Source organism: Hemitrygon akajei, chromosome 7, assembly GCF_048418815.1.
Source record: "Hemitrygon akajei chromosome 7, sHemAka1.3, whole genome shotgun sequence".
Classification (NCBI taxonomy): Eukaryota; Metazoa; Chordata; class Chondrichthyes; order Myliobatiformes; family Dasyatidae; genus Hemitrygon; species Hemitrygon akajei.
Genome location: NC_133130.1, coordinates 97688781 through 97705822, shown reverse-complemented (window position 1 = coordinate 97705822; position 17042 = coordinate 97688781). Strand labels below are relative to the sequence as shown.

Here is a 17042-nt window from a genome sequence, read left to right as displayed (position 1 = left end):
TCTCTCGTGTCTTATCCTCTTGCTCTTCACATACTTGTAGAATGCCTTGGCGTTTTCCTTAATCCTATCCGCTAAGGCCTTCTCATGGCCCCTTCTGGCTCCCTTAATTTCATTCTTAAACTCCTTCCTGCTAGCCTTATCTTCTAGATCTCACTTATTACCTAGTTTTTTTTAACCTTTTGTAAGCTCTTCTTCTTGACTAGATTTACAACAGCCTTTGTACACCACAGTTCCTGTACCCTACCATCCTTTCCCCGTCTCAATGGAATGTACCTATGCAGAACACCACACAAATATGCCCTGAACATTTGCCACATTTCTGCCGTACATTTCCCTAAGAGCATCTGTTCCCAATTTATGCTTCCAAGTTCCTGTCTGACAGCTTCATATTTCCCCTTATTCCAATTAAATGCTTTCCTAATTTGTCTGTTCCTATCGCTCTGCAATGCTATGGCAAAGGAGATAGAATTATGATCACTCTCTCCAAAATGCTCTCCCACTGAGAGACCTGACACCTGACCAGGTTCATTTCCCAATACCAGATCAAGTACAGCCTCTTCTCTTGTAGGCTTATCTACATACTGTGTCAGAAAACCTTCCTGAACACACTTAACTCCACCCCATCTAAATCCCCTGCTCTGGGGAGGTGCCAATCAATATTGGGGAAATTAAAATCTCCCATCATGATAACCCTGTTATTATTACACTGTTCCAGAATCTGTCTTCTCATCTGCTCCTCGATGTCCCTGTTACTATTGGGTGGTCTATAAAAAACTCCCAGTACAGTTATTGACCCCTTCCTGTTTCTAACTTCCACCCACAGAGACTCCATAGACAATCTCTCCATGACTTCCTCCTTTTCTGCAGCGGTGACACTATCTCTGATCAGCAGTGCCGTGCCCTCACCTCTTCTGCCTCCCTCCCTGTCCTTTCTGAAACATCTAAAGCCTGGCACTCTACGTAGCCATTCCTGCTCCTGAGCCATCCAAGTCTCTGTGATGGTAACAACATCATAGCTCCAAGTACTGATCCGCTTTGTTCTCAATACTCCTTGCATTAAAATAGACACATCTCAAACCATCGGTCTGAGCGCATCCCTTCTCTATCACCTGCCTATCCTCCCTCTCACACTGCCTACAAGCTTTCTCCATTTGTGAGCCAACCGCTCTTTCCTCCGTCTCTTCAGTTCAGTTTGATTCCCACCCCTCAGTAATTCTAGTTTAAACTCTCCGCAATAGCCTTAGCAAACCTCCCTGCCAGGATATTGGTCCCCCTGCGATTCAAGTGCAACCCACCCTTTTTGTACAGGTCATGCCTGCCCCAAAAGAGATCCAGAAATCTGAATCCCTGCCCCCTGCTCCAATTCCTCAGCCATACATTTATCCTCCACCTCAGTCTATTCCTATATTCACTGTTGCGTGGCACGGGCAGTAATCCTGAGATTACCACCTTTGAGGTCCTGCTTCTCAACTTCCTTCCTAATTCCCCGTAGTCTGTTTTCAGGACCACCATCCTTGTCCTACCTATGTCGTTGATACCAATATGTACCACGACCTCTGGTTGTTCTTTCCACTTCTGGATATTGTGGATGTGACCTGGCACCTGGGAGGCAAAATACCATCCGTGTTTCTTTCCTGCATCCACAGAATTGCCTGTTTGACCCCCTGACTATAGAGACCCCTATCACTGCTGCCATCCTCTTCCTTTCCCCACCCTTCTGAGCCATAGGGCAAGACCCCGGGCTTGGTGGCTGTGGACTCACTTTTGGGAATTCTGCTGTTTGATGTTTAATATTCTGTGTGTTATTTGTTCACTTTTTGTTGTTTGTGCAATTAATTTTTTTCACACGTTTGATGGTCTTGTGTGGGGTTTTCTTTAAATGGTTCTATAGTGTTCTTTGTTTTGTAACTGCCTGCAAGAAGATGAATCTCAAGGTTGTATACTGTATACATGCTTTGATAATAAATGTACCTTGAACTTACAAACTGAATTGCTTGGTGGGGGGGAGGGGTGATCAAGGTCAGCTCGGGATCGAGCAGCAGATGTTGTCTACAAGAACTTCAATAAGGCATGGTAGGTTGATCAGGAAGTTTAAGATGCATGGGATCCATGATGACTTGACAGTCTGGATTCAGAACGGGCTTGCCCATAGGAAACAGGATAGCGGTAGAAGTGCTGACTGGGGGTCCATGACCAATGGCATTCTGCAAGGATCTGTGCTGGGACTTTCATTGTTTTGAAATATATATACCGTAGATGTCGGATTATAAGCCGCTACTTTTTTCCCACATTTTGAACAGCTTTGAACACTGCGGCCTTTACTACGGTGCAGCTAATGCATGATTTTTTTTCATGCCGCCAAAAACATTTTGCCTCGTAACAGTAGACCAATAAAATTGATGAGTAGTTCACAGAGGTCCAATGAAATTGTACGATAAATCAAGCGCACTTTCACAATTAAATTATTGTAAATCAGTCATTTGTACTCACCCTCATCAACATGGAAAACACTCGAAGAAAAGCATTGTGCTGCCTTTATGGCAGTTATTTAGTTTATAATATTTTCGCTTAGTAATTCATTTGTTAGTATTTTCTAGTTAAATTTAGAAGTACTACATCCCGGGATACTATGACATCACATCCGGTTTCGCCGCGTCTTGTGGGAAATACCGGTTTGCGATAAACGGGAAGGTGGGGGCATTAGACCCGAGCGAAACACTGCTTTTAAGTTAAAGGCGATCAATAACTTTTCCTGGTAGGCTGCAGTATATATTTTTTTTACCAGTCGTTAGGAGATATTGGAATGTATACGCAACGTAATTTGTGTGTTACCGATACGTATGTATATTTAAAAGTAGCCGTGTTACAGGCACAGTTCGAAAAAAAGCATTTGCAATATGTATTTGTTTATGTTACCATACGGATTTAATTAAAAGTTAAAAAATCCTCACATGTAATATCTTTCTGTGTAAATATCTCATATTACAACGTGGGACACCTGCGGCCTAAAATCCGGTGCGGCTTGTACAAGTACAAAATTGATTTTCTTTCTAAAATTAGAGCCAGCGGCTTTTAATCAGGTGCGCTCTGTAGTGCGAAATCTACGGTAAATGAATGACTTCAATGAAAATATAGATGGGTTGGTTAGTAAATTTACAGACAATGTAAAAATTGGAGCTGCAGGCAGTGAAGGAGGCTGTTAAAGGACACAGTGGGAGAGAGCTCAGTTACAGTTATGGATGGAGAAGTAGCCGATGAATTTTTATGCAAGCAAGGATAAGCTGTTGCACTCTGGGAGGTTGAAATTAAGGGGTAAATATACAGTTAATGGCAGGACTTTAATAGCATTCATGTACAAAGGGATCTTGAGATCCAAATCCATACCTCCCTGAAAGTGGCAACACTCATTGATTGAGTGGTGGAGTATATAATATAAGAGTCAGGATGTCATGATGCAGTGTACAGAACTGTAGTTAGGATGCTTTTAAGGAGTATGGTGTGCAGTTCTGGTTGTCCTATTGAAAGATGTAAAGGCTTTGTAAAGGGTACAGAAGGGATCTATCAGGATGGTGCCTAGGTTAGAGGGTATTAACTGCAAGGAGAGATTGTTTAAACCTGGATATTTTTCTCTGGACTATCAGAGGCTGAGTGGAAACCTAATACAAGTTTATGAGAGGCATAGATAGGGTAGACGGTCAGATCTCTTCACTGGGGGAAAAATGCTGGAATTCCAGAGCACATAGCTTTAAGAGGGAAAGTTTAAAGATAGTTTATTTTTTTAAAGAGACGCACACATACCTGGAACACTGCCAGCAGTGGTAGTGGAAGCAGATACCATAAGGGTGTTCAAGAGGCTTTCAGATAGGCAGAAGAATATGCAGGAAGTGATGGGATATGAATCATGCAGACAGAAGGATTAGTTTAATTTGGAATCAGGCCTGGTACAGACATTGTGGGCTGAAGGATCTGTTCTTGTGCTGTGCTGTTCTATGTTCTAGGTCACTACCAAATCTGTTCCCACCATGCTTTCAGAAGGCAACTCACAAATCACAATTCTGAGAAAAAAATATATATACCACAGTCCTGATGAAGGGTCTTGGCCCAAAACATTAACTGTTTACTCTTTTCCATAGAAGCTGCCTGGCCTGCTGAGCTCCTCCAGCATTTTGTTTGTTGCAAAAATATATATTCTAATCTTTCATTAATAATCAATTTTCATACAGGGATTTCTTCAATTACTTTTTTTGTCAATGAAAATAACCTATCATCTTCATGTTATCAAATCAATAGAGGCATAGATAAGTTGGGTAGTCACTGTATTCCACCCCCAGGAAAAGACATGAACTTGAGATGAAAGAGGAAAAATGTACAGAAGATCTGGCTGGCAAGTTCTTACATACATAGGGTGGTGGGTATATGGAACGAGTTGCCAGAAGCAGTTTTAATTGCAATGTTTTAAAGACATACTGAATAACATCACAGAGCATCACTGCTTCTGATAATTCAGAATTCAGCTCCTTTTCCAATAATGCTATCTTACAAAGGTAAATGGATCATTTTCGAAATGCACAAATGCTTGAGGAACTCAGCAGGCCAGGCAGCATCTATGAAAAAAGGTACAGTTGACGTTTCAGACTGAGACCCTTCAGCAGGACTGATTTTCATCCTGCGCACGGACTGTTTGATCTGCTTCCGTCTGGTAGGCGCTTCAGATCCCTCCAGACTAAGACTAATAGGCACTGGAGAAGTTTTTTCCCTACTGCGGTCACTTTGCTGAACAGTTAACTGCCGGTTAACTGTCGGCTAACTATTACTTGGATTGCATTACCTGTATGTATAATCTATATTTTCATTTATATTTATCATTATTGTTATGAGCAGAGAGACAACATCTGCCAGAAGTAAATTCCTTGTATGTGTATAGGTACTTGGCGATTAAAGTCTGATTCTGATTAATAACAAGTAGTGGGTAATATCTGGCTACATGAATGTAAACCAATGACTGTACCAAGATAGAAGTCATATCATCCCCAAGCTCCCCCCAGAAAAGTCCCAGAACATCTCAACTTCTCAATTAAAACAGCACAGGAAAAACAGGACATTCTAATACACAAATCACTGCCAAAAAATATTCAAGGAACTTGACATACAGTAAGTCAGTGTGCTGCCTTTATGGCAGTTATTTAGTTTATAATATTTTCGCATAGTAATTTGTTAGCATTTTTCAGTTAAAGTTAGGATTGTTTAAATGAATTGATTTGTCTGTAATACATCGCGGCTGCGATGACGTCACATCCGGGTTCGCCGCGTCTTGTGGGGAATTACCGGTTTGAGATTCACGCAAGGGTGGGGGTCACTCACATGTGCGACCATAACGCTGACTAGGGTCTCTCTATGCACCAAAGACACAGTGAAAGCAACGCTGTAAGTCATTAGATAATCGGTATTTTGAGTTAAAATGTTAACGCCGATTCTGTTAAAAGTAACGACGGTCGGTAAGGTTTACCTTTTCGTCAGTTAAAGAGTCGGGATAGTTTGTATTGAAGTGTATCTAAAGCAGCCAATGGAGCAGCTAGATTCTGACTGTATGCTGCACTTTAATGTAATGTAGTTATTGTAGTTTTACCTTTGCAAGTATTCACAATGTAAATGTGATATTTAGAAGGGAACAAACACTGTACCAATCTTGTATTGTTTTTCAACAGTTTTCACCATGCGTTAATGTGAAGAGTGAACAGTAAATGGTTAATCTTACTGCGGTCTCGTTTGCATTGATTCTGGTTTATCTCGACGTTTACCTCGGCGTTACTTCACACCCGAGCGAGAACGTTACAGTCAGGACAGTCTAATTTGCTTGAGTGTTATCCCTGCTACCGCACTAAATATTCCAACCTTCCTCCAGCATTCTGCTGTGATTACAGTTCATGATCCCCAGAATGCAAAGTATTATTTCAACACAATAGTGCAGTGGTTAGCACAATTCTTTACAGTACAAGGCATCTAGGCTTCAATTCCCACCACTGCCTGTAAGGAGCTTGTCTGTTTGCCCCGTGATTGAGTGGGTTTCCTTCCAAGTGCTCCGGTTTCCTCCCAAAGTCCAAAGACATAGCAGATTAATTGGTCATTGTAAACGTACCATGATTAGGTTATGGTTAAATCGGGGGTTGCTGGGGCCTGTTCCACACGGTATCTCAATAAATAAAAAATAACAATATCTGCGTGATATCACATAATCATCACCACTTTCCAACTGAAAAAGCCAAGAATAGCAATGCCAGAGCTCCCAGGACCGCTGCACACCACTTCAGAATCGCTGTATATCACTATTCCTTTATCGGACCTGGATCTGGAAAATTCCTAGTCAAATTACCTGTGGGTATCTGGAAGACATCACCACTTCAGGGAACTCAAGGACTATCAATGAAAGAACCTAACAGCGCCAAATCCAAAGAACAAAATACATAAAAATGAAATTTCAGGAAAGAAACAATTTTCAACAAATATATATTTAATTGGTACATAATAATTCAAATGCAATTCTGCCCTAACCCACCTGGACAGCCCCAACTCTTACGTCAGAATGCTGTTCATTGACTTTAGTTTGGCTTTCAATACTGTGATCCCCTCCAAGCTGATCGCCAAACTTCGCCAGCTTGGTATCAGCTCATCCCTCTGCAATTGGGCCTTGGACTTTCTGACTAACAGACCCCAATCTGTTAAATTAGACAACCTCTCCTCCTCCACTCTCACCCTGAACACCAGCATGCCTCAGGGCTGTGTGCTGAACCCTCTTCTGTACTCCCTTTTCACCTATGACTGCGTTCCTATACATGGTTCTAACTCTATAATCAAGTTTGCAGACAACACCACGGTGGTTGGCCTGATCAGAGGGGATGACGAGACAGCCTACAGGGACGAGGTCCAGCACCTGGCCGTGTGATGTGCCTACAACAACCTGGCCCTCAACACCCAGAAGACCTTGATGTCCATATTTCCAAGGATCTCACCTGGTCCCTGAACTCCTCCATCCTGATCAAAAAGGTGCAACAGCACCTTTATTTTCTGAAGACCATCAAGAAAACTCACCTCCATCCCAGGATACCGAAGGACTTTTACCACTGTACCATTGACAGCATACTCACCAACTGCATCTCAGTGTGGTATGGCAATTGTCCCGTATCGGACCGCAAAGCACTCCAGCATGTGGTGAAAACTGCCCAGCAGATTACTGGCACCCAATTGCCCACTATTGAGTACATCTACCATAAATGCTGCCTGGGAAGGGCGAAAAGCATTATCAAGGATGCATCTAACCCTAACCATGGACTTTTTACTCTCCTCACATCCGGAAGGCACAACAGGAGCCTCCGTTCCCATACCAGCAGGCACAAAAAGAGCTTCTTCCCTGAGGCCGTGACCCTGCTGAACCTCACATCACAGCGCTAAGCAGTATTGCACCCATATTGTACTGTCTCAATATTGTGTGCTGTAGCACTTAATTTTTATTTTGTAAATAACACTATTCTTTGCATTTCTGGTTAGATGCTAATTGCATTTCATTGGCTTTTTATCGGTACTCGGCACAATGACAATAAAGTTGAATCTAACCTAATCTAATCTAAAATGAAGCAAAGCAACCTGTTCAATTAGCTCGGTTTTCAGATGTAAACACATCCATATACGTACCCTGGGACAGGTTTGGACTATTAACAGGGTCAAAAATGTTTTAAGTTTTCAAATGGAGCTTTTTTATGCATGGAAGTCATAAGGGTGAGACTGTCTCAGTTCTGATTGCCTCTTGTTACAGAATAGTCTAATGGGCTGACATCACTACCTTTAAAAATAGCTTCCTTTGATAAAAGTAAATAACTAAAAGTACTCAGAGTTTATTGTTTTCGAACAAAATATAACTTATTTTCCATTTCATTTCATCGTGCAAGGACGATGAAACATTTTACATGCCCATTCACCTTCCCACTCACCCAAGAGTTACATCAAACGTACATTATGCTTCACTCCACAACCACTTATCCATTCTTAAGCACTGACTTAGAGGTAAAAATCATAGTAGCATACATCTCTGCCAACCTGGATTCTGATCTCAACGAATTTGAATCAACCTAGTCAAATTACTAGCACATAAACCAAGAATTGGATTCCTAATTGTCCAATGACCCCCGCTGGATTCATACATATTTGGCTGCCAAATGACAACACAGTGGAAGATCAAAACCGCCACCCCCCCCCACCACCTCCACCCCTCTCCCTCTTCATTATCATATGAAACTAATATTCTGCAAATCTACAGATGCTGGCAGTCTAAGTTATTGGCAGGGGAATGCAAGTACTTAACAAAAACATTCATTCTGCCAACTTATGGATGATACTTTAATTTCACATACCTGCAGTGAAATGACAATGTGAAATGCCCTTGCTTGAGATACACTCAATTTAGAAATTTTCTAAATTCCTCATTTTTGAGAGCAGTCCCATAAATTAAACTTTAGTACATAAAGCACTGAAAAATACTTTTGACATTATCATTGAGCCACCTCAGTTTTGATTTTAAGATCACACATAAAATACTGGAAAAATTCAATATGTCAGGCAGTATCTACGGAAAGGAATTAACAATCGACACCTCAGGCTGAAACCTTTTATCAGGACTGGAGAGGAAGGAGTAGAAGCCAGAATAAGGAGGTGGGGGAAGGGGATAAGCTTATTTTTTTTAATCCTTGTTTCCTCTCCATAACCTACACATCTTCCATGAGATACTGGTGAGAAATGATTGCAGTTCTTCAGATGAAACCAAACCAAATCTCTGCGAGACAATAGACATCCACTTCTCTGAAATGTTTTCAAACTGGCATTAAACTTGCCAATAAATTATTGTTTGTTCTCGTCTACTAGCTATTCCTACAAAGGGCTAGAGGTCATTTGTCTTACAGAGATTGGGTTAGATTCCATCTGAAGACTGCATTCAAGTTCAATTTCAAGTTTATTGTCATTCAGACACGCACATCAATACAGCTAAATGAAACATCATTCTTCAGGGGCAAACATGCAAAACACAGTACACAGAGTTACACACAGCAAATATAATTACAATCCAACCCATACAGTCATAAAATAATAGTAGCACAAGTCCCTGAGTGGTGTAGCCTGAAGATTGACAGGTTGACAAGTGTGAGGTGCATGTTTATGTAAAACAGTATAATGTTACTGGCACTATTATAATAAAACAAATAGTTGTTTAAATATGTGAAACTGCAGCAATAAAAGATGAAAAGTGACCAGTGCAGGGTGTGAGTGGGTGTGTTAGTGGGGGGGGGGGGGGGGGGGGCGGTGGGGCCGGCAACAGCAGGGTTTCTGATTCTACAAAATCCCTCTACCTCTCACTTGAAACTTTTCATACTGGCATAGAAAAGGTATCTTCAGCAGCATCTTGATTGCTGTCTCCTATCATTCCTATCATAAACAGCAAATAACTACATTTCTGAAGTAAATCAATGCAGGATATGACATGCCAAAGGAGCAGTATCTATGATTCACCATGACTATATTGTCTCCTAGCCTCTGCCAATTCTCCTTCAAGCCAAAACACAGCCTCCATTTCCACACACTGTTATATGAACAGAGTTGGATTTTTTTTCCCCAGTAGATTTGTGGAGGTCCAGGTAATTAACATCGATAAACACTCACTTATCTGTGATTTCACCTACCATCAAGTTTAATTAGATATGATGGAGAATGCTGGAAATCTGAAACACAGGAAAATGAAGTGGTTCTGTGTTGCACATTTACTATGCTTATTGTGGTAACTAGTCACGTGGATGGGGGTGCGGTAAAAGAGAAGGGAAAAAGTTACGCACTCATACTTTATTCTGGTCAGTTTTAGAGCTGTGGACCAACAATGTAATTACTTTTGTTAGCTTCCCTTAATTGCATCACTTCCAAATTGTTTTGCTAGCTGCTTAAGAAAGGATCAAATACATTTCTTTAACTTTTTGGAACATTATTATTGGGTTGATCAGAGAGTGCATTATAAAAAATAACTCCGTGTTAAGGCACCAGCAGCAACATCGATTTATTCGAGTTGCCGCTACAACTGCATCTAACCTAAATAAAGAGAATTGGCCAAGTAATTTTATTACTTTTTACAATTACAATTTATTACAATTAATAAATTGGCCAAGTAATTTTTTAATCAAGTAACCATCTGTCAGGAACCATTATATCCACACATACAATTTTAAAATGATTATCCTCTACTCACTGAATTCTTCTACAGAAATTATTCTACTTTTATTCGTACAGATTGTATAAGTTTCCATTTCCCCTACTCTCCAATCAGACTGTGCGTAATATACCTTGTCACACCAACATTTTGAAGCTGACAGTGTTTTTAATAAACACATTGCTTCTGTTTTTCTTTCATTAAACTCAGCTCACTCTTTATTCACTTAAAACTCTGGTGTTTCTTACTTTCCAGTTCTGATGGAGGGTTTTGGTGTCAACCTATAACTGTTACCTGCTCAGTTGAGGAAAAACACCAGAGACACGAAATTACTTCTGAAGCAGCTTTTATTCAGAGAGGAGTTCGCAGCCCCACACACTTCAGGCGTACGGTCGCCAACTCCCAATTTGTCGGCTTACAAAGGTCATACTTATACCCAAAAGCAGGGTACTACATTTGCAAATATGGTTACCGACTCGAATTCATCAATTGGCTATTGCATAGCTAAGCATGCAAGATACTCAGAATTAGCAAAGGTTAAAGCGTAATACCTAGAATTAATACTGACATACTTCAAAACACTTGAAATGGGTATCCTCAAAATACTCTGCCAAGCACATTGTCTTGAGATCGCAGATTCCCTTTTCCTTGTGGTCTCCACGTCTGGCCTGGCACCTTATTTTAGCTACCTCTCCCTACTTCCCCAATGACGTACCTCTCTCGTCCTGTCTACATATTTTGCTACACTTACCCCTCGCCCACCCCCTCTACACGTACCCCTTACCCTTTTCACATTCTCATTGGGATGCAAAATGTTAATTCCATTTTTGTTTTCATGGATTGCTGCCTGACTTGTTTAAATACTACCAGCATTTCCCTTGATTTCAGAATTCCACCATCTCCCACATTCCAAGCTGCACGGTAAGGTTGTGGTTAGCACAATGCTTTACATTACAGGAGATTCAGGTTCATTCCCCACCACTGACTATACAGTGTTTGTATATTCTCCCGTGACCGCATGAGTTCCCTTCGGATGCACTGGTTTCCTACCACTGTCCAAAGACATACCAGTTAGTAGGTTAATTGGTCACTGTAAATTGTCCTGTGATTAGGCTACAGTTAAATCAGGGGTTGCTGGGCAGCACAGCTCAAAAAGGCCAAAAGGGCCTGTTCTGTGATGTATCTCGATATATAAATACATTCAAGAATCAGTGCCACTTTCCCCCAATCAACTGCCCAGTCTGTTACTGATCCTAGTAATATCCTGACGAACAAAATTAAGATTATGCATCTACAATCTCCTAGATTTTTCACTCCTACATAACCCTCCATTTTTCTATCATCCATGTGCCAATCTAAAAATTTCTTAAAATGACCATAATAAAGCATTTCACAAATCCTGAATGCTTGGCTGATCCAGAAGGTCAAGGCACATGGAATCCAAAGGCTACTTGGATCCAAAAGTTGAATTAAGCACAAAGATTGTGCACAATTGAATTGAGGCAGGGGGTAGTGGTAAAAGGGTGCTTTTCTGATTAGATGTCTATGGTCAGCGTGTACTATAATGATTAGTGGAGGGACCCTTATCACTTTATTTATATGAAAAATTTTGGATGTGAATTTAGGAGATAATAATAGCAAGTTTGCAGATGGCAATAAAAGTGATGTTGTGAATATCCAAGAAAGGTTGTAAGTTTTTAAATTTCCATTCAATAGTTGTGTCTAAAACGCAATTAAGTGCAGCAATTTGTAAAAGGTAAATCAGACACAAACCCATTTAATTCCCAATATCAGAATGATATAAACTGAAATACCAGGTGACAACTAACAAGAAGCATCTTTAAAATGTAATAGTCTAAACAATATCCAGAAGTATAATCCAAAATCTGTTCTGCTTTTAACATCATGCGCAACATGTCTATCATTTTCATTTGGTTATACCTATTAAGTGACTTTACAAAGTTTAAAATAAATTTATTATCAAACTATGTATACCATATGCAACCTTGGGATTCATTTTCTTGCAAGCAGCCACAGGTAAATAAAGTACAATGGCATTCATGGAGAAACCATACATAACAAAGGTCTCTGAAAGTGAGTCTACAAGCTGAGTAGTCAATTCAGCGCTCTGGTGAGTGAAGCCATCCATGCCAATCCAGGAATCTGATGGCTGCTGGTTGTAGAGCAACAACTGTTCCTGAACCCAGTGGCATGGGACCCAAAACTCTTGCATCTCCCACCCGATGGTAGTAGCGAGAAGAGAGGGAAGAATTTTTCAAATGCCTTTCATGGATTCAAATCCAATATGGCATGTGCCAGTAAAGCAAGATCCCTTCATAATGGACATAGAAATATCTTGATGGATACCATAGTCATTAAAAAAAAATCAGCAATTAAAAAAAAAGCCCAAACCAGACAAACCATAATTTCTTTTCTCCAAAGGATAGACCTGACCAGGAAATGTCAACATTTCCCTGCAAAAGTGCCACAAAGTTCAGAGATCCTGCATAAATACTAAAACCCAAGATTCACTGTCTTTTCACATACTAAACCACTGGATTCCAGATGCTGGCAACACAGCACAAACCTAAGGTTTAAGTGTTCACAGGAAGAAATCTGCTCTTTGCATCAGGTTGGATGAGGCACACCTTTCACAATCGAGAATAATTAAAAATGTAAATTCACATAACTGAGTTTACCTAATAATATTAAAATGCTTATACTTTAATCTGATAAAAATTGGTATTTTAATTGTTTACATTTTTTTTTAAGTCATTCAGTCATCCAAGACTTTTGACTTTTTCAGTTAAGCTGAAGGCTTGCCCTGCGTTTTTCTCAACTGCTTCAACAGTGTGCATTGTTCCACAGTACCATACTCAACCCAAGCATTACAATGTACAAGGCCTTGCTAATGAAGACTGGGCAATACTTCGCAACAGGCTGGCAAACTGCAAGTGTGGGAGGTGTTCAAACTTGTATTGGGTCAAGTTTTTAAGTAGATAGACAACGAAGCATAGATATTAAGAAAATTTGGAAGATCTTCTCAGATCCCATTTTAATTAATATTTTATCTCCATTAATCGTCCTGAATTTGCTGTAATAGCAACAGGAGTTTAAAATTAGAAAATTTTGTGCACATTTTGTACCTATCAATAAGATTGAAAAAGTACAAGGAAAGGATGAATAAGGTATGACTTCATTCCCTGGGAAGTAGGAGAATGAGGGGAGATTTGATAAAAGGTATACAAAATTATGAAGGGTATAGATAGGGTAAATGCAAGCAGGCTTTTTTCCATCGAGGTTGGGTGAGACCTTGGTCATGGGTTAAGATTGAAAGGTATAATGCTTAAGGGGAACATGAGGGAGATCTTCTTCACTCAGAGGGTGGTGAGAGTGCGCCAGTGGAAGTGGTGGACCGGGATTCAATTTCAACATTTAGTTGATAAGTACACAAATGGGAGGAATATGGAGGGCTATGGTACAGTTACAGATCAATGAGATTAGGCAGAATAATAGTTTGGCATGAACTAGATGGGTCGAAAGGCCTTTTTCTGTGCTGTAGTGTTCTATAACTCCATTTGCTGTGGGAAATAAAAACAAAACTGGTTGCGAGGAACAAAAGTGCGAGATTGAATGCAGCATAGCCAAAGGATGACAAACCCAATGAAACTGGGCCCACACGAACAGGCTGCAGAACATTACCAAGAGCATCTGGATCATGCCTGGCGAGTCCATTCTGAAATCATTGCATAAATATGACAGTCTCGTAAACTACAATCTCACTGCTTTCAAATAAGCTAAGTAATACAAAATATGGCAAACAAGAAACTGCCTACTGGCCAAAGCATTTCAAGCTACTTAACTAGAGGTTTAAGATTCCATGAAATCCCTAGGGTAAATTAATAAGAAATATTGCCCTTGAGCAACCCACTAAAATGAATCCCTGACTGGTTCAAACTCCTAACAACTGTTTTGCAAGATGCAAGCAGTTGGCATAAGGTTACTAATTCAAAATACCTGACCTAGCTATCAAGTTTTAAAAGGTTGAGGAACATATGGTAAACAACTATTCAACTTCTTTTTCTTACAAAGGTTAGTGCAGCAACACAAATCCAATCAAGTATTCTTCCACAGCACAAAATATCCACCACAATGTTATATACACCCATATAAAATCTCAGGAGCAGTGTCATCACTGCCTACTCCGAGTAACCTTGACACAGTAGCCAGACTGAAGATTCAGTACTGCTTCAGGAATGGGAGGGCAGAGGACAGGTCCAAATATGGACTGCAAGCTTATTTTCCTGAAGGGAAACCAGTATACAAGTAGACAATAACTTCAACCTTTTGTTCCCAGACTGGAAACAACGCTGGATTAACCTTCAAATGCCCCCACACCCACACACCCCCACACCCCCATAAGACCTGGGTTGTTAGTATCTGAATCGCTTGCCCAGTATATTGTGAATGCTGTGTGGGGAAGCGAGGGGGATCAGGGATTTCCTTGGGCTACTGTGGAGATGCGCCAGCTTCTGCTGCGTACTTTATACCAGCAATCGGCGCAGCCGCGGCTACTGCACACGGTGTTTGGCCACTAATCCGGTGCCTCTCCCACCGAGAGAGAGATAAACAAGACAAGCTCCTGTACAGGAGGGGCGGGGAAGTGCCGATTTGCCAGCTTGTGGTCCGGCCCACACCACTCGGGGGGCACGAAGGCCAGCCCCGAATCACCCTTCCCCGGGCCTACTGCAGCCTGGGGCTCGAGTCCCTAGCGCTCACTGACCTTGTAAACATCGCCATAGGTGCCGCTGCCGATCCTCTGGATCAGCTCGAAGTCCTCCTGCGGGTTCCTCCGGGACAGGTCGAAGCTGCCATGGGAAGTCATCCTGGAGCTGCGGCCGCCGCCTCCTCCTCTTGCCTCCCGTTCGCGCCCCCCGAGGCCCGGGGGCCCGAAACAACTAGAACAAGCGCGGGGCTTCGGCGACGCCTTCCTGCGGCCGCTGGAAGCGCCTCTCGCTCATTCCAGCCTGCCTCACATGGAGCCCGCGTAACGACGGAGAGGAGCACCACCCGCTGGCGGCTCTGATCGGGCCTGGCTGCCCTGCCCTGCCCTGCCCTACCCCACCGGGCCGGGCGAACGGCGGCGACAGTACCCACAGACCCAGCGACCGAGCGACCGAACCCGGTTACAGACTCTCCGCCTCACAAATCACGCTCCACCACTACCAGCGAACATGGCCACTGCGCATGCGCGCCCGCCGGGGGCAGGGCGGCGTCTGGGCTTGGTACAGTACAGCCCGAGTGTGCCAAGTTGCACTGCGTCCCGGGCGAACTCCTACATGTCCTACACGGATTTATAGCATGTATATTGTGCTGAACTACATATACCTGTCTGGACACGCCCCTCTGCTGACTGCTCCTGTGGCTCCACCCACAGACCCCTGGATAAAGGCGATTGGAGACACTGCTCCTCCCTCAGTCTCCGAGATGTTGTGTGGTGGTCTCTTGCAGCTAATAAAAGCCTATCGTTCGCCTACGGTCTTCAAGAGTTATTGATGGTGTATCATATATGAATTCTTTTTTTTCATATATACAGACACGCAGCGTAGTTCAATACGGGAGGCTAGTCCTCCTACTCTATCTGCACTGCTTCTTTGCAAAAATGTCCCATTAATGAGTACGTTTCCTTTCCTATTCTTTCCTTATGCAAACATTTGTTCTATATTGTCCAAATTAAGTGCCTATGTTAATAGACGACACAGACGTGCATACCTTAAGAAAGTGCATATGAATTCTGAGGAATCTGAGAATAAGCATTCCCGTCGTGTGTGACCAATAAACTCTTCTCGGGTTTCTGTACCCGGCTGGAAGTCTGAGAACAGTTCAGAACATTGTGCCCACTTTACCTGCGCTGGTTCTGTGTGAATAACACCCTTCAGTGAGCCTTCTCTTTGCCCATATTAATGCACGGACAAACATTCGTGCACATTTTATGTATTGTCTAAAATGAGTGGTTCAGAGAAAATGGGGATTTTTAAAAAAAATTTCGAATAATATAGAGGCACAAGAGACAGCAGAGGCTGGAATTTTGCGCCAATCCTGACGCAGGGTTTCAACCCGAAACGTCGACATTCTTTCCCCCTCCCCCACAGACGCTGCTCGATCCGCTATGTTCATCCAGCAGATTGTTTGTTGCTTTCAGATAATATATTTTAAGTATTCTCAAGGCGTACAAATAACAGAAAATCAGGGAAAAGATATTTTATCACCACGTGATTGACCCTCTCCATGCCCTGACTACATGTCAGATTCAGGTCAGTTACTATGTCCATTCGGACTGAAGGAATACAACAAGTTAGACAGCATCTATGGGGAGAAGTAAACAGTTGACATTTCGGGCTGAGACCCTTCCTTCATTGGGACTGTCGACTGTTTACTTCCCTCCGTAGATGCTGCTTAACTTGGCTGTGTACCTCCAGAATTTTCAAGATTCAAGATTTCAAGATTCAAAAACTTTATTGTCATTCTAACCGTACATCAGCTCTGCAGAGCAGAATGAGACAGCATTTCCCAGGAGCAGTTCAATCATAACATAACAAACGCAACACTAAATAATAAACATAATAATAAATAGTAAAACACAACAGCCACATGTCAGTTAAAATCAAGTTATAAGTGTCCAATGCAAGTTAAAAGTGTCCAAAGCAGAGTCAGGTAGAGCAGCTATTTAGCAGTCTGACTGCCTGTGGGAGGAAGCTGTTTAGTAGCCTTGTGGTTTTAGTTTTGATGCTCCTGTAACGTTTGC

General features: G+C 41.9%; 1 protein-coding gene across 8 annotated transcripts in view; it reads right to left on the bottom strand.

Annotated features, from left to right (window-relative positions):
* Positions 1–15529, bottom strand: part of map4k3a (mitogen-activated protein kinase kinase kinase kinase 3a) — a 275670-nt gene extending 260141 nt beyond the window's left edge. For 2 of the 8 annotated variants that reach the window (XM_073051530.1, XM_073051535.1), the window contains exon 1: positions 15021–15526. In XM_073051530.1, the coding sequence (XP_072907631.1) occupies positions 15021–15122 (102 nt within the window). In that variant the 5' untranslated portion in view covers positions 15123–15526. Of the gene's footprint in view, positions 1–15020 lie in introns of all 8 variants that reach the window. The other 6 variants (XM_073051531.1, XM_073051532.1, XM_073051533.1 and 3 more) reach the window with 6 other exon arrangements.
* Between the last annotated feature and the right edge of the window lie 1513 nt (positions 15530–17042).